The 27,681-nt window shown below is 38.8% G+C and overlaps 2 protein-coding genes across 3 annotated transcripts in view; one reads left to right on the top strand and one right to left on the bottom strand.

The window, feature by feature from the left end:
- The window catches only part of DHX29 (DEAH (Asp-Glu-Ala-His) box polypeptide 29), a 54,229-nt gene extending 37,232 nt beyond the window's left edge, over positions 1-16,997 (bottom strand). The window contains exons 1-6 of the mRNA XM_011996757.1: positions 16,668-16,997; positions 8,165-8,238; positions 6,844-6,957; positions 5,780-5,909; positions 4,643-4,788; positions 3,587-3,715 (exon numbers count right to left, since the gene is read on the bottom strand). Of these exons, the coding sequence (XP_011852147.1) occupies positions 3,587-3,715; positions 4,643-4,788; positions 5,780-5,909; positions 6,844-6,957; positions 8,165-8,238; positions 16,668-16,848 (774 nt within the window). The 5' untranslated portion in view covers positions 16,849-16,997. The remainder of the gene's footprint in view (positions 1-3,586; positions 3,716-4,642; positions 4,789-5,779; positions 5,910-6,843; positions 6,958-8,164; positions 8,239-16,667) is intronic.
- A 24-nt stretch (positions 16,998-17,021) lies between these two features.
- The window catches only part of SKIV2L2 (superkiller viralicidic activity 2-like 2 (S. cerevisiae)), a 128,290-nt gene continuing 117,630 nt past the window's right edge, over positions 17,022-27,681 (top strand). The window contains exon 1 of one of the 2 annotated variants that reach the window (XM_011996753.1): positions 17,022-17,421. In XM_011996753.1, coding sequence (XP_011852143.1) covers positions 17,288-17,421 — 134 coding nt within the window. In that variant the 5' untranslated portion in view covers positions 17,022-17,287. The remainder of the gene's footprint in view (positions 17,422-27,681) is intronic. The other variant, XM_011996754.1, reaches the window with a different exon arrangement.

Raw genomic sequence — 27,681 nt, 5'->3', positions numbered from 1 at the left:
CACGCCTATAATCCCAGCACTTTGGGAGGCCAAGGCGGGCGGATCACCTGAGGTCAGGAGTTCGAGACCAGCCTGGCCAACATGGTGAAACCCTACCTCTACTGAAAATACAAAAATTAGCCGGGCGTGGTGGTGGGCGCCTATAATCCCAGCTACCCAGAAGGCTGAGGCAAGAGAATCACTGGAACCTGGGAGGCAGAGGCTGCAGTGAGCTGAGATAGTACCACTGCACTTCAGCCTGGGTGATGGAGCAAGACTCTGTCCCTAAAAAAAAAAAAAAAATCGTTTCCTAAGTATGTATGTTTAAAGGATTATTCATGCAGTTATAATAATACTCATCTGAAAGTTAACTTCACATAATCTCTATCTTATGGAAGACAGGAAAAAAATGGCTTTTGAGGAAAATGGATGTCATAACCCTCAAGGACATGACTTGACTCCTGAGTAAAAACTAAGAAGTTTAAAGTTAAACTCAAATTACTGTTTTTCTCCCCCTTAGGTTAATAAGTGACAGCAGATTAGAAGCATAAAACTATGGACTGGAGAAGGAAACATAACTGATAAAAGAAGGAAAAAGAGACAATTAAGCAAGCATATCTAGCTGAATTTTGGTACCATTTTGTGTAGAGACAAATATCAATACAAATATCAGTGTAACAGACAGAAGGGTTAGCTACCACCTCAAATTCACTCATATAATACTTATCCTTTCCATCTTTCCTGTACTTGGCAGTGATACCCTCCATTTACGCACCTCTTGCCATCTTTGGCACATTTTTCCCCGATAAAATGTGCCATCTTAACCATTTTTAAGTGTACAGTTCAGTGGTATTAAATACATTCATGACGTTGTACAACCATCACCACCATCCATCTTCAGAACATTTTTATCTGGCAAACATGAAACTCTATTCCCATTAAGCATTAACTCCCCATTCTGCCATCCCCCACCAGCCCCTGGCAACCACCATTCTACTTTGTCTCTATGAATTTGACTTAGGGACGTTATATAAGTGAAATCATATGGTATCTGTCTTTTTGTGATTGGCATATTTCACTTAGCATATAGTTGGTCAAGGTCCAGCCGTGTTGTAGCATGTACCAGAACTTCCTTATTTTTTAAGGTTCAATACTATTCAGTTTTATGCGCATGCCACATTTTACCTATTCATTTGTTTTATTGGTAGATACTGGATTGCTTCCACGTTTTAGCTATTGTGAATAATGCTGCTATGAACACAGTGTACAAATATCTCCTCCAAGACTCTGCTCTCAATTCTTTTGAGTACATACCCAGAAATGGAATTACTGGATCATATGGTAATTCGATTTTTAATTTTTTGAAGAACTACCAAACCGTTTTCACAATGGCTGCACCATTTTACATTCCCACCAATAGTACACAGGGTTCCAATTTCGCTACATTCCTGTTAACATTTATTATTTGCAGTTTTTTTGATAGCTGACATCCTAACGGGTGTGAAGTGGTATGCCACTATGGTTTTGATTTGCATTTCCCTAATGATTAGTAATGTTGAGCATTTCTTCATATACTTACTGGTGATTTGTATATCTTCTCTGAAGAAATCTTCCTTAGCCTTTATATTCCGTAAATCACCAATTTCTATTGATTCTTGCTTTACAAATGTTTCTCTTCCTTTCCAATTACCGATATGAGCCTTTATTATCTCATACCTGAGCAAGTGCAATAGCTACTATAATGGCCTCCCTACACTTTCCAAATTGCCCTAAACATCACTCAATATTCCAGACCACCTCGAATACTACTAAGCTTGACCTAAAATATCATTCTTCTTGTCAGTCACCTGCCCCTAAATCTGTAGTGGCTCTTTACTTTCAAGGAAAAGTGTCAAAATCACCTTCTGGACATCGAAATCTTCCAGTCTCAGGTGAACTCACCTGTTTACTCCTATCTACCAGTACTCATCTGTACATCTTATCTCTACATATGCTCATCCATTTTTTATTACTGAAAGACTCCTTGTACAATTCCACATCTGTACCCTTGTTCACAGTATTTCACACATGTGGGCCATCTTCCCATCTTTCTTTGCCTGTCTGAACTCTGCGCACCCTTTAGGTCCCAACTCTTTGAAGTCTTGACTTAATGCTCCAATCAGAAGAGACCTCTTCTTTCTCCAAATCTCAAAGTAGACTTATACTTCCCTAAATATTTCACTTATATTAGTTTAATACAGGAACAAGGTTTTAAAAAACTTAGATATACAGAAGAATATAAAGAAGAATTCTCCATCCCACTATACCACCCTGGTCCTAATCACCAGTAACAGCTTCTTGTGTCTCTTCCCAGATGTTTTCTTTGCTTATGTAAAAAAGCAAATACGTAGCTATATGTATTTTCTCTTTTACACAAACGAATTCATCAGATTACACATGCTGTTCTGCAACATCTACCATTTGCCTGTTGACAGATATATGGGCTGTTTGCAGTGTTTGCCTAATACAAATAAAGCTGCTATGAACATTTGTGTACAAGTCTCTGAAGAAATGTTTTAATTTTTTTTTTTTTTTTTTTGAGACGGAGTCTTGCTCTGTCGCCCAGGCTGGAGTGCAATGGCCGCACCTCAGCTCACTGCAAGCTCCGCCTCCCGGGTCTACGCCATTCTCCTGCCTCAGCCTCCCGAGTAGCTGGGACTACAGGCGCCCGCACCTCTCCCGGCTAGTTTTTTTTGTATTTTTTTGGTAGAGACGGGGTTTCACCGTGTTAGCCAGGCTGGTCTCGATCTCCTGACCTCGTGATCCGCCTGTCTCGGCCTCCCAAAGTGCTGGGATTACAGGCTTGAGCCACCGCGCCCGGCCTTTAATTTTTCTTAATACCTGGAAATAAAATTGTTGGGTCACATGACAAGTATTTGTTTAACTTTATGAGAAAGGATGAGTTTTTCTAAGTGGCTGTACCATTTTACATTTCCATTAGCTTTACATTCCCATTAGCAATATGAGTATGCCAGTTGCTCTACATTCCTCCTAACATTTAGTATTACTGATCTTTTTAGTTTTAGCCATTCTGATGGATATATAGTGGTATCTCATTTAAGTTTTCATTTTCATTTCTCTAATTTAATCTACTTTTGTGAGGTGTCTATTTTTAAAGCTTCTTTATATAATTATGTATAAAAGTCCTTTGTCAGATATATATATCTTACAGTATTTCCCATACCTTGCTTTTTTGACTTAGTATATTTTCTGCCTTATATTTCTATCTTACCATATGGTGTCTTATGTTATTCTCTCTCAACCATGAACTTCTGTAAAGGAATGTGCCTTTTTAATATTACCTAAAGAATTTAGCATGCTCCTTACTCATAAAAATCATTTTAAAATATTTGATGATTATCTCTTTAAACATGAGAAATGTAATTAACATCTTTTGAGCAGTTAACTTTCTGCTAAGTTTTTACCTAAGTGTTATTTTATTTAATCTTCACATCAGCCCTTTAGAGGTACATTTCCAATTTACAAATGAGCAAACTAAGGCTCAGAAAAGTAAATATATCTTACTTAGGAACATCCAGTTAGAAGCCTAATACAAATTTCTACTCACAGGGTCAAATTTTTCCTCCTCTTCTAAACTTTTAGAATTCTCATTCTTTTCTTCTTCATTTTGTTGTTCAGCATATCGTAAAATCCACTCTTTCATATTTACTTCCGTATTTTTTTCTTCCTTTTTTGGCTAGAAAGAGAAAACAAATATCTGAAAAACCAAAGTTAGAAAAAGGTGTCAAAACTATCTTGTCACTGCTTTTACAATTTCCTCACACTCAAAAACAGCAGACATATATAAGCTGTTATTCTTTATTGCTCAGTGAAGGACAAATAAATTGACCTCAACATTAAGAAATTTACAATTGCAAAATCCAAAGAATATATTTATATAAAGTGGTAAAAAAGAATGAAATGAGAACTGTTAAAAACTACTGTTATTCCTTAAAAACACTGGTTTTATGAGGATTATTTTTTCCATAGACATTTTACAATATGCAGAGTATTTAAGTGTAATGCCTTAATGAATTACAGTCCCATTATTCACATTCATCTGTGATTTTCTTCCACAGACTCTGGACTTGGTCATGTGACTTGCTTCAGTCAATGGGACATTAGCAAGAATGATAAAGCAGGAGCTTAATAAGAATTTGTACATTTTGGCTTATTGTCTTAAAATATTCTTGGAAGCCAGATGCCATAAGAAGTCCAGCCACCCTAAGACCACCATATGTGAGGAAACCCAAGCTAGTCATGTAGAAAAAACACGTAGACAGAGGGATGCCTGGCTAGCCTCCAGCTTAGTCATGGGAGTGAAGAAGCCACTTTGGATGTCCCAGCCCTGGAAGATTCTTCCTGGAACAGAAGAACGACCTTGTTGAGCCCAGCACAGACTGCAGAATCATGAGAAACAATAGTTGGTTTAAGCCACTACATTTTGGGGTGGTTTGTTATATAATGATAACTAAAACAGACAGTGATAGAAAAGTCTGGCAAACCAATTAGTTATTTGTAAGAAGTAAAAATGTTACAGAAACCTAATATTTATACTTTTTGAACAGTTACATGTGCTCCATTCTGATTTTACACAACTTTAAATGCTTAATTCTTAAATTACCTTAATCTTAGGGTCTTCTTCATGTTTTTTGGTTTTAGGTTGCAATGGAGGTGAAATAGTGGCTTGTATTTCAGGAGACTGAAATTTAGGCCTACTTTTAGGTTGTTGCTCTTCAAATTCCTGACTGAATCCTTCAGGAAGTGCATCTTAAAATAAAAGAAACGATGCTGAAAATAAACAGGCATATGATACATAAAACACACAAATATTTGTTAAGCATTTGTAAACCTTGTTTAGACTCAGAGCACCTAATTTTCTTCTATTCCCTCATCTCCTAAGAACAGAAATCCTAAGATGAACCTGGTTTTATTTGTCAAACTAGAAGTGAACATATTCATCAGATGATAGCTAACCCTCTTCTATTTGGTCATTATTTCACCCTCAAAGTTAGGCTCCTAAATTGTCATAAGATCTTAATCCTTCCCACTCTTTGGCTGTCTGCCATAGCATGTGGTAGTATCCTTAGTCACCACAAGCCATTTGCACTCCAAATTGTTGCCAAAGATTACAATCATGATCCTCTGCTTAATAAAATACTATATATCCAAGGACAGTCCTAATTTCTTTTTTTTTTTGAGACAGAGTTTCACTCTTGTTACCCAGGCTGGAGTGCAATGGCACGATCTCAGCTCACTGCAACCTCCACCTCCCAGGTTCAAGCAATTCTCCTGCCTCAGCCTCCCCAGTAGCTGGGATTATAGGCATGTGCCACCACGCTCAGCTAATTTTGTATTTTTAGTAGAGACGGGGTTTCTCCATGTTGGTCAGGCTGGTCTCGAACTCCCAACCTCAGGTGATCCACCTGCCTCGGCCTCCCAAAGTGCTGGGATTACAGGCTTAAGCCACTGTGCCCGGCCGACAGTCCTAATTTCTAAACCAAAAACCAGGAGACACGCAAATCTTGTATTAAGGACATAGCAAAATATCAATCAACAACTGAACACAAAACATAGTATTTTCTTGCATAGGTCACAATCTCTAAGGAAAATATCCTGAAAAGAACAGAAGGTAAGAACACTTTAAAAGTAAATAATTATGACAGTGAAAAAATATGAGTATGAGCCAAAAGGTTGATACAAATACCAAAATGACTTCAAAAGGTTTTAGAAACTGAAAGAATTTAATGATACTGTTTACCATCTGAAAGGTTTAAACAGAGCCAATCCAAGGCAGAATGAAGGTCACCTCCACATAAGAGTGTATTGGTCATGGCATCTTCAATGTCCTTTGTCTTAAATGAAAATGCTTGTAAAGCCATGTATAAATCCTATGACAAGCAAATATAAAAAAAGTCACATTTGTCAGTTCCCTTCCTATATTACTAACTATTCCATTCATTTTAAACCAGAAACTTTGACACAAATTATAATTTCAAAACAATCTTTTTTTTCTCAGTTAAAAATGAAATGTGTTTATTGAATTAAGAATTTGGAAACCAGAGATCTTTAAAAAAGAGAACCACGAGAAATTATTCATATTTTCACTGTCCAAAGATACTAAATGTAGTACATTTCTTTTAGTCATTTCTCCATGATTTTGTAAAAATAGATTTCACTTAACATTATAATATGACATAAGCACCTTCCAAAGTTAGTAGAAACTCTGCATCATCGCTTTGAATAGTTACATAACATTCCATTGGGTGGACATATCCTAATTTATTTTATATTTTTCTATGGCTGAACACTTAGAATATTTTTTTTTGTTTATTACAAGCTGTGGTCCAGTGAATATCTTTATACATAAAGATAAAGCATTTTAACATACTTTCTAAAGCATAATCATTATGGTTAGGCAGAGCTGGGTTCAAATCCAGACCCTGTTTACTAGTAACCTTACAGTATCATTTATGTCATCTTTGCAAGCCTCAATTCTTTCACTTGAAAAAATGGGACCAAATACATCTACCTCATAGGACTGTTGTATCAGAGAAAATGTAAACAAAGTGCCCAGCACAGAATCTAACATAGTAGGTGCTAAATAGTATAATTCTGGGGATATACCTTAATTTTCATATCACCATTTTAATGTGTGCACTTGCACCTCCTTGATTTAATGTGTGCACAATTCCTTCTCTAAGAGATGGACATGATCTACATAAAATCTCAATGGAAGTTGTACAGCCATTTTTTATCTCACATGAGGAGCTGTCTAAAAATGCTTCACTAAAACTAAGGAAGTTAAAAAAATTTGCAAAATACCTGCAATTTTTTGGCAGTAAGTCTTCCAGAAATCATTCCTTTGTCATTATTTTGCTTTTTATGCTCATTGATCACTCCAATAATTCTTTGCTCTAGTTTGTTATTAATTACCACCTGTTAAGGCCAAAAAGGTCATATCATTTAGAAGCTAAATTATTAAAAAATTAAAAGCTTATCATACTGTTTTCTATATTCCTGCCAACCAACCCCAAAATTTCAGCTAAAATCAGATACAGTAATTATCACTTTTTGGACTACCACCCATTTGACCACATTCCTATCATTTCTTTAAGAAAAAATGTGGCATGAAAAAAGCAACAAGATAACACATGGCAAGAAAAAGCCTCTCAAGGGCAATGTCACAAGACATTGTCCTTGGACTACCCTTGGGTTGCTGTCACAAAGACAGATTCCTAAGCTCTATCCCAAACATACTGAATCAGAATTCTTGTAGGGAGCCCAGAAATCTGCCTTAATGTAAACCAGCGCAAGCACACAACCTAAAAGAATGAATGCTACACTAAAAAGAGGTATAACAAGTAAAACTGAAAACTAAATATATAATAAGAAGCTACACAAATTCTTTTGGCTTCTAGACTTTGATTCCTACTTTTTCCTACTAGGCATTTTATTTTCTGTTCTTTTGTTATTTTTGACCTAAAAGTACACAAGCATCTACTTACAAAAATATCTTCCATTTATTACTTTTTTAACTAAATGCCTACTATAAACTAAGCCCAAAAACATAATTCAGAAATTCGCAGTCTAGCCCAAAAAATATATATAAAGAGACAAATTATAACCCAGCATGCCAATTCTCAAAAATGATATATCAAGTAATAGCAGAATCACCAAGAAAATCAATTTGATGAGTTATAAAGGACTTCATAGAGGTCACAGAGGTTGACAAAAACGGGAAATAAGGGCACTCTAGGCAGAGAGTACATGGGTAAAAGCTTGAAGTTGTAAAATCACAGATTTAGAAGAACAAAAGAGATATTCATGAGATGTCCCATGAACTAAAATATTAAATAAAGATCATAGTAGTAGAGAGGAGGATGAAAAGGTATTCTAAGACAGACCTGAAAAAATGTATATGCCATGCTTAGAAGTTTAGATCTTAACCAGACCTTCCTTCATTTCTTACAGTCTCTCAACATATGTGTATGATTTACTTCTTTTCAGTAGAGATTAGCTCTTAGAGTACTATTTACAAAAATTTGAAATACTCCATCATTTTCTTACATTTAAGGATACATCTTTTTTTGGGGAAAAAAGGGGGGAACATTTCTGGAAATGACTCAAAACCTTGGTTACTTACTTTCAAAACAGATTTATCCAGATTTGCAGGACCACTAGAATCATTTGCAGAATTAAAACTATAAATTTTTGGACCTGTAAATAACACAAATAGACAAGGCAATTTAATGATTAATATCTATTACATTATTTTAATTTTCCTCTAAAGAATGCTAAATATTAAATATTTGATTTCAGCTTTTCCCCCCCAATACTTCACCAAATAACTCAATCTAGTAGCTAGCAATATCCTCTCTAAATTTTAAACATTTTGCCAATTAGCATTCCTTCATGTTAATCAGTTTCTCATAAAATGCAAATGCCTACATATCTTTTAGGTTAAATCTATCTTTATCTTCCGATCTTTTAGTCTGATGCTTTTCTCCTAGCACTTAGCTGAGGCAAAACTTCTCAGAAGATATGATGGTTGGCAGAGTAGATGGACAATTTTAAAGAAAAAGCACTCTTTCTTGAAGGTGGTATGCTAAGTGAAAAGGGAGGTGGGAGTTTCTATCATCTTATCTCCTTGAAGTCCAGGGTTGCTATAGTTTCCTAGGGCTGCCATAACAAATTACCACAAACTTGATGGCTAAATACAACAGAAATTTATTCTCTCACAATTCCGGAAGCCAGAAGTCCAAAATCATGGTGTGAGCAGGACCATACCCTCTCTGAAGGCTCTAGGTAAGAATCCTTCCTTCCCTCTTCCAGCTTCTGGTGGCAGCATAACACCAGTCTCTGCCTCCTCCTTCACACGGCCTTCTTCCCTGTCTCTGGGTCCAAATTTCCCTCTCCTTTCTCTTGACACTCATCATTGGATTTAGGGATCATCCTAAATCTAGTATAATTTCATCTCAAGCTCCATAGACATGTAGAGCTTATTTCCAAACAAGGTCACATTCTGAGGTTCCAGGTGGACATGAATATTTGGGGGGACACTACTCACTCAACCCACTACAGTTGCCAAGTCTGTTCCAGTGAACAGAAATGCTGTCTAGTCTCAATCCTCTAACAATGAGTAACCAGGAAGCAATACACATTATTTTCAAACTTTTGGTCTCATGACCCCTTACTCTCTTAAAAATTCCTGAGGATCCAAATAGTTTTTGTTTATGTGGGTTATGTCTGTTGATACTTAGCATATTATAAATTAAAAGGGAAATTTTAAAATATTCATTCATTCACTGAAAATAATAAATCTGGCCAGGTACAGTGGCTCATGCCTGTAATCCCAGCACTTTGGGAGGCTGAGGTGGGAGTATCCCTTGAGCCCAGGAGTTTGAGACCAGTCTGGGCAACATAGTGAGACTTCGCCTCTACAAAAGTTATCCAGCCGTGGTAGCATGTCTGAAGTCCCAGAGGCTGAGGCAGGAAAACTGCTTGAACTCAGGAGTTCAAGGCTACAGTAGTGGCTGCAGTAAGCTGTGACTGCAACACTGCACTCCAGCCTGGGCGACAGAGTGAGACCCTGTCTCTAATAATAAAAATAATAGGCCAGGTGTGGTGGCTCATGCCTGTAATCCCAGCACTTCGGGAGGCTGAGGCAGGCAGATCACATGGGGTCAGGAGTTTGAGACCAGCCTGGCCAACAAGGCAAAACCCCATCTCTACTAAAAATACAAAAATTAGCTGGGCCTAGTGATGCATGCCTGTAATCCCAGCTACTTGGGAAGCTGAGGCAGGAGAACTGCTTTAACCCAGGAGGCGGAGGTTGCAGTGAGCCGAGACTGCACCACTGCACTCCAGCCTGGGCGACAGAGCGAGACTCTGTCTCAAAAAAACAAACAAAAGAACCTCAACAAAACAATAATATTAATAAAAATAAACCCGTTACGTAAATATAAATGATGCTTTTGATGAAATGACTATATTTTTCAAGACAAAAAAAAAATTTCCATTTTTGCAAATCTCTTTAATACCTGGTATCTTAGTCTGCTCAGAGTGCCACAACAAAATACTACAGACTGCTGGATGGCTTTACCATCAGAAATTTATTTCTCATAGTTTTGGAGGTTGGGAAGTCCAAGATTAAGGTATCAGCAAGGTAGGTTTCATTCCGAGGCCTCTTCTCTTGGCATGTAGGTGGCCACCATCTTGCTATATGTTCAGATGGCTTTTTTTCTCTGTGCTTACTCAGAGAAACTGAGCTCTTTTAGGTATCTCATAAGGACACTAATCCTGTTGGATCAGGGCCCCATCCCTATGATCTCATTTAACCTTAGTACTTCCTTACAGTCCTTATCTCCAATTATAGCCACACTGTGGGTATGTTGAAAAACACACGAATTTCTGGAGGACACAGACATTCAGTTCATAACATCTGGCTTCTGCATTCAATCTGCTGTAACATTACACATCATGTAGCCACTGGACAACCTCACTGCATAATCATGAGAAAATGAGCATGAAAAATGGCAAATAACATCTCAGAATTATTATGAAAATAGTTTTCACTTCATGGAGCCCTTGGCAAACAAATCTCAGGTTCCTTAGGACCTACTGAGCACACTTGGAGAACCACTGCTGTATAAGGATGATCCCAGGCCAGGTGTGGTGGCTCACGCCTGTAATCCCAACACTTTGGGAGGCCAAGGTGGGTGGATCACCTGAGATTGGGAGTTCGAGACCAGCCTGACCAACATGGAGAAACCCCATCTCTACTAAAAATACAAAATCAGCCAGGCGTGGTGGCGCATGCCTCTAATCCCAGCTACTCGGGAGGCTGAGGCAGGAGAATCGCTTGAACTTAGAAGGTGGAGGTGGCAGTGAGCCGAGATTGCGCCATTGCACTCCAGCCTGGGCAACAAGAGTGAAACTCCATTTCAAAAAATAAATAAATAAATAAAAAGAGAATGATTCCAGAATCATAAATCTACTTGCATGGTTTTTATACACCTTAAAATAAAAAAAGTATTTTTTCTACTTTGAGACATTTAAACATTAAATGTTCTTATGATTTTAAAGTCAAAGACTTTACTCTCTGCTGGGTTACATTAAGTTCTTCGTTTTAAGATGGTAGCTAATATAATTAGATACTTTAAAAGAATAAAAGTTTTTGAGAATAACTACTTGAAATTAACTTGTACATGTGGGCAGTCTGAAAGAGAAACATTTGTGGTTCTCTGAATTAGTGCTGTGCTATAGTTATGTCGGAGGTACCCAAAGCTACCTGGCATATGTAAAAAGATAATAACAACTCTGGTATAGTATTTCCTTATCTTCTAGTCTCAAACTTTACCTTAATTCTAGCAATCTCTCTCATAAATTCATGTCAACGGTCATAAAGGAGACTATATATTTAGTAGTCTTTAACTATTCCTAGGGGATCTTATCAATTATAGTAAGCTTGTGAACAAATTTACCATGCAGTTTTAGAGGTCCCCAAATGCATCAAGAGACTCCAGTTATAACCCTTTTAAAAAGTTACAGATAGATGAGCAGTCCGTTACGAAGATTACACGGAGAAACAGTTCAAAGTTGATGTGTTACTGACAAGAGTAAGACTGTAAATTCCTTTAAAAATGCCAGCCTGGGCAACATGGTGAAACCCCATCTCCACAAAAAATACAAAAAAATTAGCTAGGTGTGGTGGCTTGTGCCTGTAATCCCAGCTACTTGGGAGGCTGAGATGGGAGGATTGCTTGAGCCTGGGAGGCAGAGGTTGTAGTGACCCACTGGACGACAGAGTGACCCTATCTCAAAAACAAAAACAAAAACAAAAAAACAAACTGGTTGGTTTTTAATTTACCCAGTTGAAAAGATTAAAGTAAATTCCCATTTGTCTCCTCCACACAATTCACCTAAGAGTTTCAACTGTATCACTTCCTTGAAATGGGCTTATACTGCAAACTTCCAGAGGGTAAATAAAAGAGCTGAATTTCTGAAAAATGATCAGAGAAATCAAGGAACATTCACTGGGCCACATTCACTTTTGCCAAGTAAAGTGCATAAGATTTATGACAGCTACTTTCCTTATTGCCTGCAGACTTTTACAATTTTTGATTTTGTGTTAAAGATGGTGGAAGTTACTGGAAATCTGACTGGAAGTAAGGATGTTAGTATGCAGTATCTCCAAGGCAAAGTATTATGAATTCCAAATTTATAAATGAAAGGTCATGGGACGATGCAACATATATAGCTGGCTCTCAAAAATATTTATTACATTAAAGTTGAAGCATAGACAAACTGATTTCCTCAAAATGACTCAGCTAATTAAAAAAAAAATCAACTAGAATCAGTTTCTTTTTTTTTTTTTTTTTGAGACGGAGTCTGGCTCTGTTGCCCAGGCTGGAGTGCAGTGGCCGGATCTCAGCTCACTGCAAGCCCCGCCTCCCGGGTTCACGCCATTCTCCTGCCTCAGCCTCCCGAGTAGCTGGGAGTACAGGCGCCCGCCACCTCGCCCGGCTAATTTTTTTTGTATTTTAGTAGAGATGGGGTTTCACTGGGTTAGCCAGGATGGTCTCGATCTCCTGAACTCGTGATCTGCCCGTCTCGGCCTCCCAAAGTGCTGGGATTACAGGCTTGAGCCACCGCGCCCGGCCTAGAATCAGTTTCTTATTGCCCAATATTCTTTTCTTTTGCTACATATTCTTTTTATACTGTATTTTAAAGGAAAAAACAATGTTAATGACCCACTATGACTAAGACATTCACTTTGAGTTGTTAGCACTCTGATTCCCTTCTGATCAACAGTGTGTACACCTGCAGAATGGTTAATCAAGCAAGGGACCAAAACAGGGACTCTGGTGGTAAACAGATCCAGTCCCTGTCCTCATGGGGCTTATAATCTGGAACAGTAATATAATTAGTAAGCAACTAATTACTCAAATGAGTAATAAAGGGGAAGTGCAGAGTGCCAAGAGAATAGATGAGGGTGAACTGATGTAGTCTGAGCAATTAAGGCCTATGAGGAAGTACATACCGCCAGGGCCGCCTGACTAATCATTTTGAAATGTAAACCAGCTAAAGTTTCTCCTTTACTTAATACCAACACCGGCCCCCACTTCCCATTGCACTTGCTCTGGCTCCTTCCCAGACTTTCAGCCACATTTTAACTCTTTCTTCCTTCACTCCAGCCACACAGCACTATCTTCTTACAACATGTCAAACTTGTTTCCACCTTAGGGTCTTTCGGCTTGTTTCTCCCTCTGCCACAAATACTCTGCAGATCATCTCAGTTTAAATGTTTTCTAAGGGAAGCTATTCCTATTCCAAACCAAAATAGACCCTCTGTTCTCCATTTAATCTTTACCAAGTCACCATTTTCTGTTCCTCATAGCACTTTTCCTATTTTGGTGACCCTAAAAAAAAAAATTATAATGGCTTTTATAAATTTGTGACATCCATTCCTCATTCTTATTCCCCTCTTAAAATTTTAAGCCTCAACTAGGTTCAAGAATTTTCAAAAACACAAGCCTCTTGGTTGGAAGAGAAAAATTACTGAACCTCTTATTTTGGTCTCAGTTATAACATGATAAAGCAGCTTAATTATAATTAGGCTAATGAAGTGGCACTTCTAAAGCGAAAGCACAGGAATGGAAAGAAGAAAGAAAAGAAAAGGCAAAGGGGAGGACAGTAAAAGAAAGATGGGGAAAGGTCTTGCCATTCCTGTAACACTCCAGGCTTGCATCTCAAGGCCCTTCTGTTCCCTCTCCCCAGAAGGCTCTTTACCCAGTCATCTGTGTAACTACTTTACCTGCCTCCTTTCCTCAAATGTCACCTTCTTATATGATGCCTTCCTTCCGTGACCATCCTATTTAATACTGAACCTCTCCCTACCCTCCTCCCTATTTGGCCTCTTCAAAAATTCTTTGAAGAACAAATGAAATGAAAAAAAAAGAGTGGTAAGAATACCCCAAATTGTGCAAGCCATTTGGTAATTTTGTACCTCTACGATAGAGGACAATTTTGACCAGCTGTGCTGTGTACAATCCTTCAAACTGGAAAGATAAGGAGGGATGGAAGTAGAGTAGAACCATTACATCTACATTAGGAACTACACAAAGTTGAGCATTTTTCCACTTTTTTTCTCCAAAATAGATTTATTATATGTTATACTATATATTAAAAGCACCCCAAAATAAACCCAAAAGTTATGTGCAAATTTAGTAGATAACCTCTAGTTTTTTTCTCTTGATTTCTTGGTCTTAATAATTCCTTTGAACTTTCCTTACCAGTTATCCAAGAAATTTTCTTCATGACGATATGCACAGCACTGGAGTAGATACTGGGGAAATGTTAACACATATCCACAAAACAGTTCCTACCTCCTGTAATTTTGTAGGATATATAAAATGTACAATTCTTTACATATCATAAGGCAAGACCTAACTATCAAAAAGAATGATTTAAACAACTATGATACGTCAGTTGTGAATAGCAGGTAGAATTCAAAAGGGAGTTGTCATTTCTGAAATGGATATTTTAAGGTTTTGGTAGACGATGTTAGGGACAGATTGCACACTATGAAGAGAAACATGGCAAGAATAAATACGAAGAAGAAGAAAGCCAAGAGCTCCATTTGGAGAAATGAAAACACACCAGATTTGCTATAGTTGAATAGAGGAAATATTAAAAGGCTAGAAAGAGGGTTTTAGAAACTAGCTAAATGATTTGGACTTCATTGCAAAGTCAGTGAGGATGCCATGGAAGAAAACAAGAAGTGTTACACGACCAAAGCAGCATTTCTGAAAGACCAGTCTGACGTTGATATCCAAGACCAACTGGAGGAAGCAAAATGAGCACAGGTATGGAGACCTATTAAAAGACTTTGTTGGTACTCCAGGAATTCACAGGTACCTAGACTAGGGTGTGAACTACACAAATGCAAAGCGAAATATGGAAAAACAGAAACAAGGAAGTCGAAGGAAAAGTTAGTTTGGGGAAAGAAGAGTAGTTTAGTACTAGCCCTGTTAAATTTGAGATGCTTGCAAAAAATAGGGTCAGAGGATCTAGGAAAATGTATAAATTGCCGACTTGAGCTTGAAAGACAGGCCATCTATAAAGGAAAAGATAGAAGTAATGGAAATAGATGAACACTCCTAGAAGGACTTTAGGAGTGAACTATACTGTCAAGGATTGACACCTTGAGAAAGGGTCACATTTTGGGGCTGGAGGAAAGGGAAGCCAAAGAATACAACAAACGACTATCAGTTCAAATAATTCACAGGAATGTCAGTAAAAGACAAAGGAAAAGTAAAAAAGCGGCTGATCCACACAGTAAAACTGCCACAGTTGTCAGGAAGAAATTCTATGTATTTGTAATTACAAGCATACTAACTCTGTAGCTAAAACACTACAATAAATTGCAAGGCAAATAACTGTTTCCACCAGTTCTAGGTAAAGGTCTGGTACCTGCCTACTTTTTCAGTCTCATCTCTTTTCCTCCTTTGGCAATGCTTTATGTTCTATGAATTCCTCAAAAGCCCTAAGCTCTTTCCTGACTCAAAATTTTTACACATGATGTTCACTATCCCTGCCTGGAATACTAATTTCGCCATGCTTCACAGAGTTAACTCCTTTTCATCCTTCTGATCTCAGCTTAACAGTTACATTTCCAGACACTATCCATGATACCTGCTCATCCCCAGAAAAATTAGATTACCCTGTTAAACTGTCTTCCCAGGCTTTTCTTTGTGGCACTTATCTATTATAAGGCTATAAATATGTCTGTGTGCGTTATCTGTCAGTTAATGCCTATCTCTGACATTAGACTGGCAAGCTCCATGAGGTGATGTCTCTATTTTGCTCATCACATTCCTCATATCTTATCAGATACATACTAAATATTTGCGTATATACACATAAATGCTCAGCAAATATTTCTTGAATATTCCAATAAGTACAAGCAAACAACCCCAGAAGAACACAACAGCATGTAATTGTTCAACTTTGGAGCTCAACCGTAATAGTGGCCTGCTCATCTGCAGCAGGAATCGGCCATCTACAAGTTGAGTTGTCAAATCAATTTGTTCAGCAAGCAAAAATACATGGCGGCAGAAACAAGCGCGGACAATTTTACAATAGGTTACACGTAACCAATGTGTAACCAGTGTGTATGTCCTGTAATTTTTATTAAGTACTGATTTTTCCAGAACGCATAGAGACACTAGATTGCTGCTGAAAATGATACGAAGAACAGACAGAAAATGGGGCTGGCTGGCACCAGGAGGTCAGGAACTCCACTCGGTACTCGTCTTTGCATTAGCGTAGCTAGCTGAGATGGTACTCAGGATGGATCCCTACTGAAACAGAAGCTAATGCAATTATTTTGTTTTTAGAAGGGGAAAAAGTGTGAATTAAAAGGGAGATGCCAGGCTGCAACAGGGTTACTGTCAGAATTTTGGAGGCCCAAAGAGCTTCGACTTTTAATCTAAGACAAGGTTACCCCATGGGGAGCTAGCAGCCCGAGTGTTGGGAGATAGAAATGTTGGGCCCGAAGCTCCTCCCGGGTTCTAAGGTCCTTTCCTCAGGACAACCAGCAGGGTCTCAGGGCAGACAGCCAGGGGCTGGGGGACCCCTCGTACCTTGCTTGATACGGGGCTCCCTGGCGCTGGCAGCGGCAGCGGGGGCCGGCCTCGACACCGGCTTTTTGCTTTGGGCCTCCCCGGCAATTCCAGCCTCTGCAGATTTGGCTCTGGAAGCAGACACGGCGGCTCGGACCACCGCGGCCGCTGGAGCCTTGTGTTTCTTGTTCTTTCCGCCCATGTTGCAGCTGCGGCAGAAGATCCTTCGCGGCCCAGGCCCGGGCGCTACTACTACACAGCCGAGAGCTCTTCACATTCCCCGACTCCGGGGCCGCCACCCTGAGCTTCGATCCGGGCTTCTCGGGCCGGGGCGACCGCTGCCTCGCAATTGGTCGAATTCAGCAGGCTCCGCCTCCTCGAGTCGCCAGCTGCCTGCCACACGCCAGGCTCCGCGAGCCACTCTCGCTCTTTAGCCACTGAGCAGCTTATCCACTTCTGGTCCGAAAGGAAGGGAAAGCAGGGGGGGAAAAAGAAAGGCGTCACGAGAACATTTTTGTTGGTCGTGCGACTCGACTACTTTTGTCTCCTGCGGGCCACTGTTGAACCTTCACGAGACGTCACCGTCTTCGGTCGCGGGGCATCGTGGGTAGGAGGGAGATTCGCTCTCAAAGCTCCGAAAGATGGCGGACGCATTCGGAGATGAGCTGTTCAGCGTGTTCGAGAGCGACTCGACCAATGAGGCAGGAACCAAAAAAGACAAGGAAAAGGACAAGGGGAAATGGAAGGGGCCTCCAGGGTCTGCAGACAAGGCAGGGTAAGAAAGAAGTTCTAGTTGTTGCTTTTATTTTTTTTCTCGGTACTGGGGAAGAAAACACTACTGTCTTAGGAAGGAGCACGAGAAAGTGAAGTGTACATTCAGGGGCGTTGGGAAGTTAAGGGGTTCCAGAAAAAAGTTGGAGAGGGTGGAAGAATGTTGTTTCGGGGAAGCGGGGTGTTGGCGTTTTGTGGTGTCTGCAGGCAGCGTGAGCTTCTGCTTCACTTCCCTTACGTCGATGTTACTGTTTCTATCCCCGTCTTCGCGGTTGTCTCCTGGGTTCTGTAGCCACAGCACCAGCACAACACCTGGCACATAGTCGTTAATAAACAAAACGAATGATTGAGTAAAGGGTGAAAAAGTTAAGAAAAAAATGATATGAATTGATTTGGAGGGGAAAAGGCAGATGATAACATGAGACGGAAGAGACATTTAATCTCCAAAATGTGCTAGTTTTCTCTTCCGTAAAATGGAGATAATAGTGCCTACCACTGGTGGTGATGTGAGGATTCAATGAGATATACATGTAAAGTGCCTAACCATGGCCAGCTAGCTATCACTAATGAATGTTAGCTACCGTGAGTTTATTGAGAAAAAATTTAAAAATTACTGGACCCTACCCATATGTTTAGACTGGTGCATACAGCCACCAGAAAGTGTACAGATCTGTTTATAGTAGAACAAGGAAAAGCTATTACTTAAACAAAGTAAGGTGATTAATTATCAATCAACAAAATATACTCTTGGCATAGTGGGGCCAGATATCCAATAGATGCTTGAAATTAAATTAGACATGATTTTACTCTCAAGAAATTTTCGGTGGAGGGAAAGAGAACAGGTACACATAAAAGAGTTACAGTGTAGGTGAGGTGATGAACTTAAAATGAATGGTATATACAATTAAGTGTTATAAAAGTACAAGAAAGGGAGATACCTATTTGTGACTTTCAGGAAGGCTTACATACAAGAGGATATTCTGAGTTGAGGAAGTTGTATTGTTAATGGTGCCAAGTTTGTTTCTTTGTTGTTAGGAGCACAAATTGGGCAAGAGGAACTGTTAAACTTAGGGACTACAAGAGTTAAGACTGGAAATATACATTGGTTTGAGATCATGAGGGGCCTTGAATATCAAGCAGAGGAGTCTTGATTTCATTTTTAAAACCCTGTTGAACAAGGTGATTGGATAAGTAGAATGATAGTTTAGGAAAATTAATTTGGCAGTGGTTGGCAGAGTACTATAATAGTATAGAGAAAGAAAATGGACCCTCATAATAAGAAAGTAAATTAGGAAATTATGTTAGTTATCTGGTTGTAAAGAAAAGAACCTCAGCTAGGGCAGTGTCGGAGGAATGAAAAGGTACGAACATGTTAAGGAAAAGATGGACAGACCTTCGTTAATTAAGGAGAACAAAGGAAAGGAAGTCAAAAGATGTTTAATTTGCATTGCAGGGTGAAAAAAAGGGGGACGTTCAGAAGTTTTGATATAGCGATAAAATTAATTTAGCTTAAGACAGTGTGAAGGGATGCTAGTATATCCATAGGAAAATGTCCACTGGGTAGTTTTAATAGAGTTTCGGAGAGTGACCAGGACTGGAGGTATATATTTGAATATCATTCGAATTGGTCTCCTTGAGGCGGAGATCCCTGTGGGAAATTAAGTGACACAACACAGAACGTCTGGAGAGGGTACATAGCCTAAATGAGGGATTAGAGGCATAACAGAAAATTCTTTTTTTTTTTTTTTTTTTTTTTGAGGCGGAGTCTCGCTCTTTCGCCCAGGTTGGAGTGCAGTGGCCGGATCTCAGCTCACTGCAAGCTCCGCCTCCCAGGTTTACGCCGTTCTCCTGCCTCAGACTCCCGAGAAGCTGGCACTACAGGCGGCCACCACCTCGCCCGACTAATTTTTTGTATTTTTAGTAGAGACGGGGTTTCACCGTGTTAACCAGGATGGTCTCGATCTCCTGACCTCATGATCCGCCCGTCTCGGCCTCCCAAAGTGCTGGGATTACAGGCTTGAGCCACCGCGCCCGGCCCATAACAGAAAATTCTATCAGGAGTGTGAAATGTCACATAAGTGAGTGGAACAAAGTGGAAAAATAGTCTACTCGCATTAAGTTGGATTGGGAGAGTTTGGGGAGGCTTTTCAGAGAAAATAAGAAAGGAAGACCAATTATTTTTATTTTTTTCGAGACAGGAAGTAATAGTTGCTAGAGTGTTTGAATGGGCAACTATGATATGAAGACAATACATATGTAATTTACCATGTTAGTATATACTTTACCTCAAATTTGCTAGGGTAAAATGAGTTTGATTTGCATCGTAGTTGGGGTAAGCTGTTTAACAACCTTCCAAAATGAAAAGAGGAAATAAAAATCTAATTTACATTTAATTGTATTAGGAAATGAATATTAGAGAAGGGAAATAAGAAAACAACAGAAGAACATTGGTAGCTTAAAGGGTTTTGTTTACTACTAACACTTGTAGCAAGGTCTTCTAGGTATTTTTGAGAAAAAAAATCCTGGCCGGGCACGGTGGCTCATGCCTCTACCCACTTTGGGAGGCCGAGGTGGGCAGATCACCTGAGCTCAGGAGTTCGAGACCAGCTTGGCCAAAATGGCGAAACCCTGCCTCTACTAAAAATACAAAATTTAGCTAGGCCTGGTGGCAGGCGCCTGTAATCCCAGCTACTCAGGAGGCTGAGGCAGGAGAATCGCTTGAACCTGGGAAGTGAAGGTTGCAGTGAGCCAAGATTGTGCCACTGCGCTCCAACCTGGGCAACAGAGCGAGACTCCATCTCAAAAAAAGAAAAAAAAAAAAGAAAAAATCCTATTTACTTGATTGCAGTGACCATACTAACATGCATAGTGTGATTCTCATGTGATCTGTGTAACATAGGAGGGCAAATCATGGAACTTCAGAGGGACTTGCCCTTTGTTTAGTAGTCTAGACCAAGTGGATGCTTTTTAAAAAAATTATTTCTTTATCTTTTAGAGATGGGGGTCTCATTTTCTCATCCAGGCTGGAGTGCACTGGTGCTTAGCAGCTTACAGTAACCTAGAACTCTTGGCCTCAAGCATTCCTCCCCGCTCAGCCTCTTGAATAGCCAGGAGTACAGGTGCACACCACCATGTCCTGCTAATTTTTAAAATGTTTTGTAGAGACGGGTGTCTCACTGTGTTGCCCAGGCTGGTTTCAAACTCCTGGCCTCAAGCAGTCCTCCCACCTTGGCCTCTCAAAGTGTTGGGATTACAAGTGTGAGCCACTGTGCACAGCCAGTGAGTACTTTTAAAAATAACTTTATGAGAATTATAAAACTATGTATATTGTATATAAAATAGTATGAAGAGCTTCATGTACCCATAACTCAGCTTCACCAATATCAAGTCATGGTCAGTCTATTCCTACATCTTTTTTTTAATCAAATGCAAGTTGTTTTTTTCTCCCTAAATATTTCAGTATTTATGTCATCCAACAAAACTAACAATAATTCCTTAATATCATTGAATACTGAATCTGCAGTGAGATGTCCCCAGTTGTCTCCTGGGTGTTTTTTTGATTATTGATATTTGAATCAGGATTCAGACAAAACCCTACACTGTTTTTATTGTTATAGCCCTTAAGTATTTTATGCTACAACAGCCTCCCTCTTTTTTCCTTCTGCTATTGATTTCTATTTTGGAGGGATGAGTGAGGGGAGAAACCAGGTCATCTATCCTGTGGAGTTTCCCACATCCTGGATTTGTTTTCTTAAACTGTCATTTAACTTGCTCCTGTATCCTCAAGTATTTTCTGTAAACCGTCCTCATCCCTAGAGCTGCATTTTGTGACATAATAGCCACTATCCTCACATAGCTGTTGAGCACTTCAAATATGACTTGTCAGAATTGAGATGTCCAGGGAGTGTAAAATGCACACCAGAATTGGAAAAGTTGATATGAAAATTGTAAAATATCTCCTTAATTTTAATTTAGTTGTAATTGAAATGATAATATTTTGCATATATTGGGTTCAATGAAAGATATTAAAATTTATTTCAATAGTTTCTTTTTACCTTTTTAGATGTGGTTATTAGAAAATTTTAAATTACATATGCAGCTTGTAGCTTGTATATGCATGTATATATACTAGACTGCTCTGATCTAGTGTCTTGAGTAGATTCAGGTTCAATTTATTTCCTATTTCATTACATCATAATGTCTGAATAGTCTACTGTTCTAAGATTGACAAGTTGGTGAAAATAGTATCACCTGATCCCTCATCCACCTTTCACATGATGGCTTTAGCACCTAGTGATAATTGCCTAGGTTCATTACTTCACTAGTACTTGCACAGTGGCGATTTTCTGTTTTTATCATTTCTCTCTGCATTTATTGCCTGGAATTCACCTATTAAAAAAGGCATTGTCTCATCAGCTGTTTGTTTACCTTGAAATACAGTTCATAAAAGGCAGGATAAATGCTTGATCGTTTAACAATTTTTAAGGAAATAAGTTGTGCCCTAAGGAAGTTTCAGTGGTGACCAACATGGGTGTATGATTATGTTTAGTTTCTTGGTGAATGAGTGGATTTTTATATATTTACTCCTTTGCACTTATTTCTTCTTCTTTTTTTTTTTTTTTTTAAATCTTATTGGGGTATAGTTGAAGTGCAGTAAACCACCACAATCAAGATAAACATTTCCATCACCCTCAGGAGTTTTTTTGTGCCCCTTTTTAATACATCCCTATCGCCACCTATCTAGAACTTATATTTTCTAGAGTTTTATTTAAATACATTATGTATTCCTTTTACATGACTTCTTTTACTCAACATAGTGCTTCTGAGATTCAGTCATGTGGTGTATATCAATAGTTTGTTTTTATTGCTGAATATTATTCTGTTTTACACATATACCATATTTGTTTATACCTCTGTTACTGGACATTTGAGTTGTTTCCGTTACGTTTTTTGAAACTTGGATTTCCAATGTTTTGATCAGTGAGCACTCTTTAGGTTGGCTCTTGTGTCTATTTGACAATACATCATCAGTCTTTGATAGCTTATGTGCTTTCTGGATTTTCTGGACTCACACTACACTTCCAGTGCCAAACTTGGAATCAGCCATATCTCTAAGGAGTCTCTAGTTTCTTGTAATGAGAAGTGTTATTTTGTGCTTAGGGTACACAATGCTACTGGATTTCATTGCTTTTAGGTTTTTACAGTACAAAGAACTAGGGAATCTTTGTTATAAAAAATAGAATTCATACTGACATTTCCAATACAATTAATATCACAGGATTTTTATTTAACTTTTTGGAATTTTATAGATGTATCATTTCTAGTTTCTGTTAAAAATCCTCATTCCTAGGCCAGGCACATGGCTCATGCCTGTAATCCCAGCACTTTCTGAGGCTGAGGCCGGTGAATCGCCTGAGCCTGGGAGTTCAGGAACAGCTTGGGCAACATGGTAAAACCCTGTCTCTACAAAAAAAAAAAAAAATAGCTGGGTCTTGTGGCGTGCATCTGTAGTCCCTCCTAGTCAGGAGGCTGAGGTGGGAGGATCGCTTTAGCCCTGGGAGGTTGGGGCTGCAGGGAGCTGTGATCTTGACACTGCACTCTTTTCTGGGTAACAGAAAGAGACATGTTTAAAGAAAAAAAGAAAAGAAAATCCTCATTCCTGCTGACAATTACATAATTAAATATTTTCTTATATATACTTATAATAGTTTAAAAATAATTTTACTATTAATAAGATATTGAATGCAGTTGTGGTTCTTTTTGCCCTCAGAATATATCATGGTAACAGTGAAAATACTCTGTAGTAGTTCTTTTCTCTAAATGTTTATGCCACTAATTTGATATTTATTATGTTCATTTGTTTCAGTGTATTTACAGTTTTTAAGAATTGCTAAAAATTTATTTTTTAAGAAACTATGTAAAAGATTTTATAGTTCCGAAATCAAAGTTTAAAACAGTACATTCTTGCTTCCATCCTTGCCCCTTCTTCCATTTCCTCCCTCCCCTTTAGTTTTTGCTTTGTCTCATTTGTTTTTGAAAATACTGAATTGCATGTACATGTTTGTCTATCAGTTTTCTTCATTTCTCACTTCTTGTGCAAAAGGTAGCATTAAAAACTGTTCATCTTTTTTTACTTCATATTTTGACCAAGAGATCATCCTATATCAATATGTAGAGAGCTTTTTTTTTTTTTTTTTTTTAAACAGCTGCATAGTTGCAATCCTTCAGTCAATGTTCTCTGAATGGACATGGTATTATTTTCAGTCTTTTGCTGTTACAAATGATGCAACAATGTCTGTTTTGTACAAGTCTGTTTCATGTTGTTGTTGTTTGCTGTTTTATCTTTGGAATAGATTCTTAGAAGTGGAATTACTAGGTCAAAGAGAGTAACTAAGTAGGCATTTTTGCTAGGTGCAGCCAAATTCCTCTCCACAGGAGATACACCATTTTGTGTTTTCAACAGTGTGGTAGCAATGACAGTCCCCCAGTGATGTTCATGTCCCAATCCCTAGAACATTTGAAATTGCTGGGTTACTTGGCAAAGGAGAAAGTTGCAGATGGAGTTCATGCTGCTAATCAGTTGACCTTGAGGTGGAGAGAGAATTCTGGATTATCCAGGTGGGACCAAAGTGATAACAAAGATTCTTAAAGTGAAAGAAGGAAGCTGAAGGGAGAGAACCAGAAAGACAGCAACAATAGAGGGGCTCTGACTGACTTTAAAGGTGGAGGAACGGGGTCATAAGCCAGAAAATGTGGGTGATCTCTAGAAGTGGAAGTGGCAAGGAAATGGATTTTCCCCCAGAGCCTTCAGGTAAGAACACAGCCCTGCCAACACAGTACCCTAATTTTGGTCTTATAAAACCCATATTGCACTTCTTTCTTACTGAACTATAAAACAGTAAATTTGTCCTATTTTAAGCCAACCGTCCCCAACCTTTTCAGCACCAGGGGCTGGTTTCATGGAAGATAATTTTTCCACAGACCAGGGGTAGGGGGATGGTTTCGGAATGAAAGTCTTCCACCTCAGATCATCAGGCATTAGATTCTAATAAAGAGTGCACAACCTAGATTCTTCACATGTACAGTTCACAGTAGGGTTTGTGCTCCCATGAGAATCTAATGCTGCTGCTGATCTGACTGGAGGCAGAGCTCAGGCAGTAATGTTCACTCACCCGCTGCTCACCTCCTGCTATGCAGCCTGCTTTCCTAACAGGCTATGGACTGCCTAGGGGTTGAGGGCCCATTTTAAGCCACTGGGTGTATGGTAATTTGTTACAGCAGCAATAAAAAGTTGATACAAACAGTAATGTGGGAGAGTATTTTATGGCCTTTTTCACACAGTGTATTGAACTTGGATTTTTGTCAGTGAGATAGATGATTAAATGTATTTCAATTCATGTTAATTTATATTTCTTTTTGTATGAATGAAGCAAAGCATCATAAGTTCAGAGGCTATTTGATTTTATTTGCGAATTGTTCATACCTTTTTTTTATCTTGAAAAAAGTGAATAGTTGGTCCTTCTTAATTTTTAGGACTTCTTTATAGACTAGGGATATTATTCCTCTAACGTAAATTGCAATATTTTCCCCAGTGTTTTGTCATTCAGAAAAATTTTAATATAGTCACATTTGTCATTCTTGTTGCTCTTGGATTTTTTGTCATGTTTTCTTCAAATCCTTGTATGGTTTTGTTTTTTACATGCGCATCTGATCCATTTTAAACCAGTGCTTTTCATAGTGTTAAACAGGTTGCCCAGACAGTCTAAAATCATTTTGACAAATATTTGTAATTATTTTTATTCTATAAATTTTTTTTGAGACAGAGGCAACAACCACAGAAAAAACACATATTCCATTGTGGCATAGAGCAATAGTTAACCCATTGGGGATTACTATCAGTTTAACTTCTTTGTAGCTCTCAGAATAGAACTATTTCTGAGTATATGTGTACTTCATACAATTTTCATCAACTAAGAAGGTGGTTGTTCTACACTAGCATTTTAAAATAGTCTGTATTTATGATTGTGTATAATTGTACAGAGAAGTACAAGACTGTGGAGCTGGGGGCAGTGGCTCATGCCTGTAGTCCCAGCTACTAGGGAGGCTGGGGCCACCGTGGATAATACAGCCAGGACCCAACTCAAAAAAAAAAAGGAAAAAAAAAAAACCTGTGGAACACTTACATCATTGTTTTCTATCTCGGCAGAAATCAAATAAACACAGTTAGAAGTTACAACAGAAATGTTACTACTGACTTCACAGAAATAACCATCAGAAACTATTATGAACACCTCTACACATACAAACTAGAAAACCTACAAGAGGTGGATAAATTCTTAGACACATACACCCTCCCAAGACTGAGTCAGGAAGAAATTGATTCCCTAAACAGACCAGTAGTGAGCTCCAAAGTTTGATCAGTAATAAATAGCCTACCCACCAAAAAAAGCCCAGGACCTGATGGATTCACAGCAGAATTCTACCAGATGTACAAAGAAACGCTGGTAGCATTCCTACAGATATTATTCATAAAAATTGAGGAGGAAAGACTCCTCCCCAACTTACTCTATGAGGCCAGCATCATGTTGATATCAACAACGGGCAGAGACACAACAACGGAAAACTTCAGGCCACTATCCTTGATGAACATCAATGCAAAAATCCTCAGCAGAATACTTGCAAACCAAATCCAGCAGCACATCAAAAAACTAATCCACCATGGTCAAATAGGCTTCATCCCCAGAATGCAAGATTGGTTCAACATACAAATATCAATAAATGTGATTCATCACATGAACAGAGACTAAAGACAAAAAACCACATGATTATTTCAGTAGATGCAGAAAAGGCCTTCGATAAAATTCAACACCCCTCCATATTAAAAACTCTCAATAACCTAGGTATTGAAGGAACATACCTCAATATAATAGAGCCATCTCTGACAAATCCACAACCAACATTATAGTGCACAGGTGAAAGCTGGAAGCATTCCCCTTGAAAACTGGCACAAGACAAGGCTACCCTCTCTCACCACTTCTATTCAGCATAGTATTGGAAGTCCTAGCCAGAGCAGTCAGGCAAAAGAAAGAAAGAAAGGGCATCCAAATAGGAAGAGAGAAAGTCAAACTATCTGTTTGTAGACAACATGATTCTATATGTAGGAAACCCCATAGTCTGGGCCCAGACACTCCTTCAGCTGACAAATAACTTCAGCAGAGCTGCAGGATACAAAAATTAGTGTGCAAAAATGATTAGTATTCTTATACATCAACAATAGCCAGACCGAGAGCCAGATCAGAAAGGCAATCTCATTCACAGTTGCCACAGACCTTCCCCGCTCCCACACACACACCCCCTAGAAATACAGCTAACCAGGGAGGTGAAAGATATATGCAATGAGAATTACAAAATACTGTTCAAAGAAATCAGAGAAGACACAAACAAATAGAAAAACACCCCATGCTCATGAATAGGAAGAATCAGTATCATGGAAATGGCTGTAGTGCCCAAAGCAATGTACAGATTCAATACTATTCCTATCAGACTACCAATGACATTTTTCACAGAACTAGAAAAACCTATTTTAGAATTTATATGGAACCAAAAATAGCCAAGGCAGTCCTAAGCAAAAAGAACAAAGCTGAAGGCATCATGTTACCCTACTTCAAACTATACTACAAGGCTACAGTAACCAAACAGCATGATACTGGTACAAAACAAGCACATTGAGCAATGGAACAGAATAGAGAGCCAGAAATAAGGCCACGTATCTACAACCATCTGATCTTTGACAAAGCTAACAAAACGAAGCAATGGGAAAAAAACTCGCTATTCAGTAAATGGTGCTGGGATAACTGGCTAGCCATATGCGGAAAATTGAAAGTGGGCCCCTTCTTTATACCATGTACAAAAATCAACTCAAGATGGATTAAAGACAGATGTAAAATCCAAAACTACAAAATCCCTGGAAGACAACCTAGGCAGTATCATCCTGGACCTAGGAACGGGCAAAGATTTGTTGACAAAGATACCAAAAGCCATTGCAACAAAAGCAAAAATTGACAAGTGAGATCTAATTAAACTTTTTTTTTGAGACGGAGTCTCACTCTGTCGCCCAGGCTGGAGTGCAGTGGCCGGATCTCAGCTCACTACAAGCTCCACCTCCCGGGTTTACGCCGTTCGTTCTCCTGCCTCAGCCTCCCGAGTAGCTGGGACTACAGGCGCCCACCACCTCGCCCGGCTAGTTTTTTGTATTTTTTAGTAG

This window comes from Mandrillus leucophaeus, unplaced genomic scaffold (assembly GCF_000951045.1).
Source record: "Mandrillus leucophaeus isolate KB7577 unplaced genomic scaffold, Mleu.le_1.0 Scaffold523, whole genome shotgun sequence".
NCBI lineage: Eukaryota > Metazoa > Chordata > Mammalia > Primates > Cercopithecidae > Mandrillus > Mandrillus leucophaeus.
Note: the sequence above shows the minus strand (reverse complement) of the source record. Positions and strands in the feature narration are given on the sequence as shown.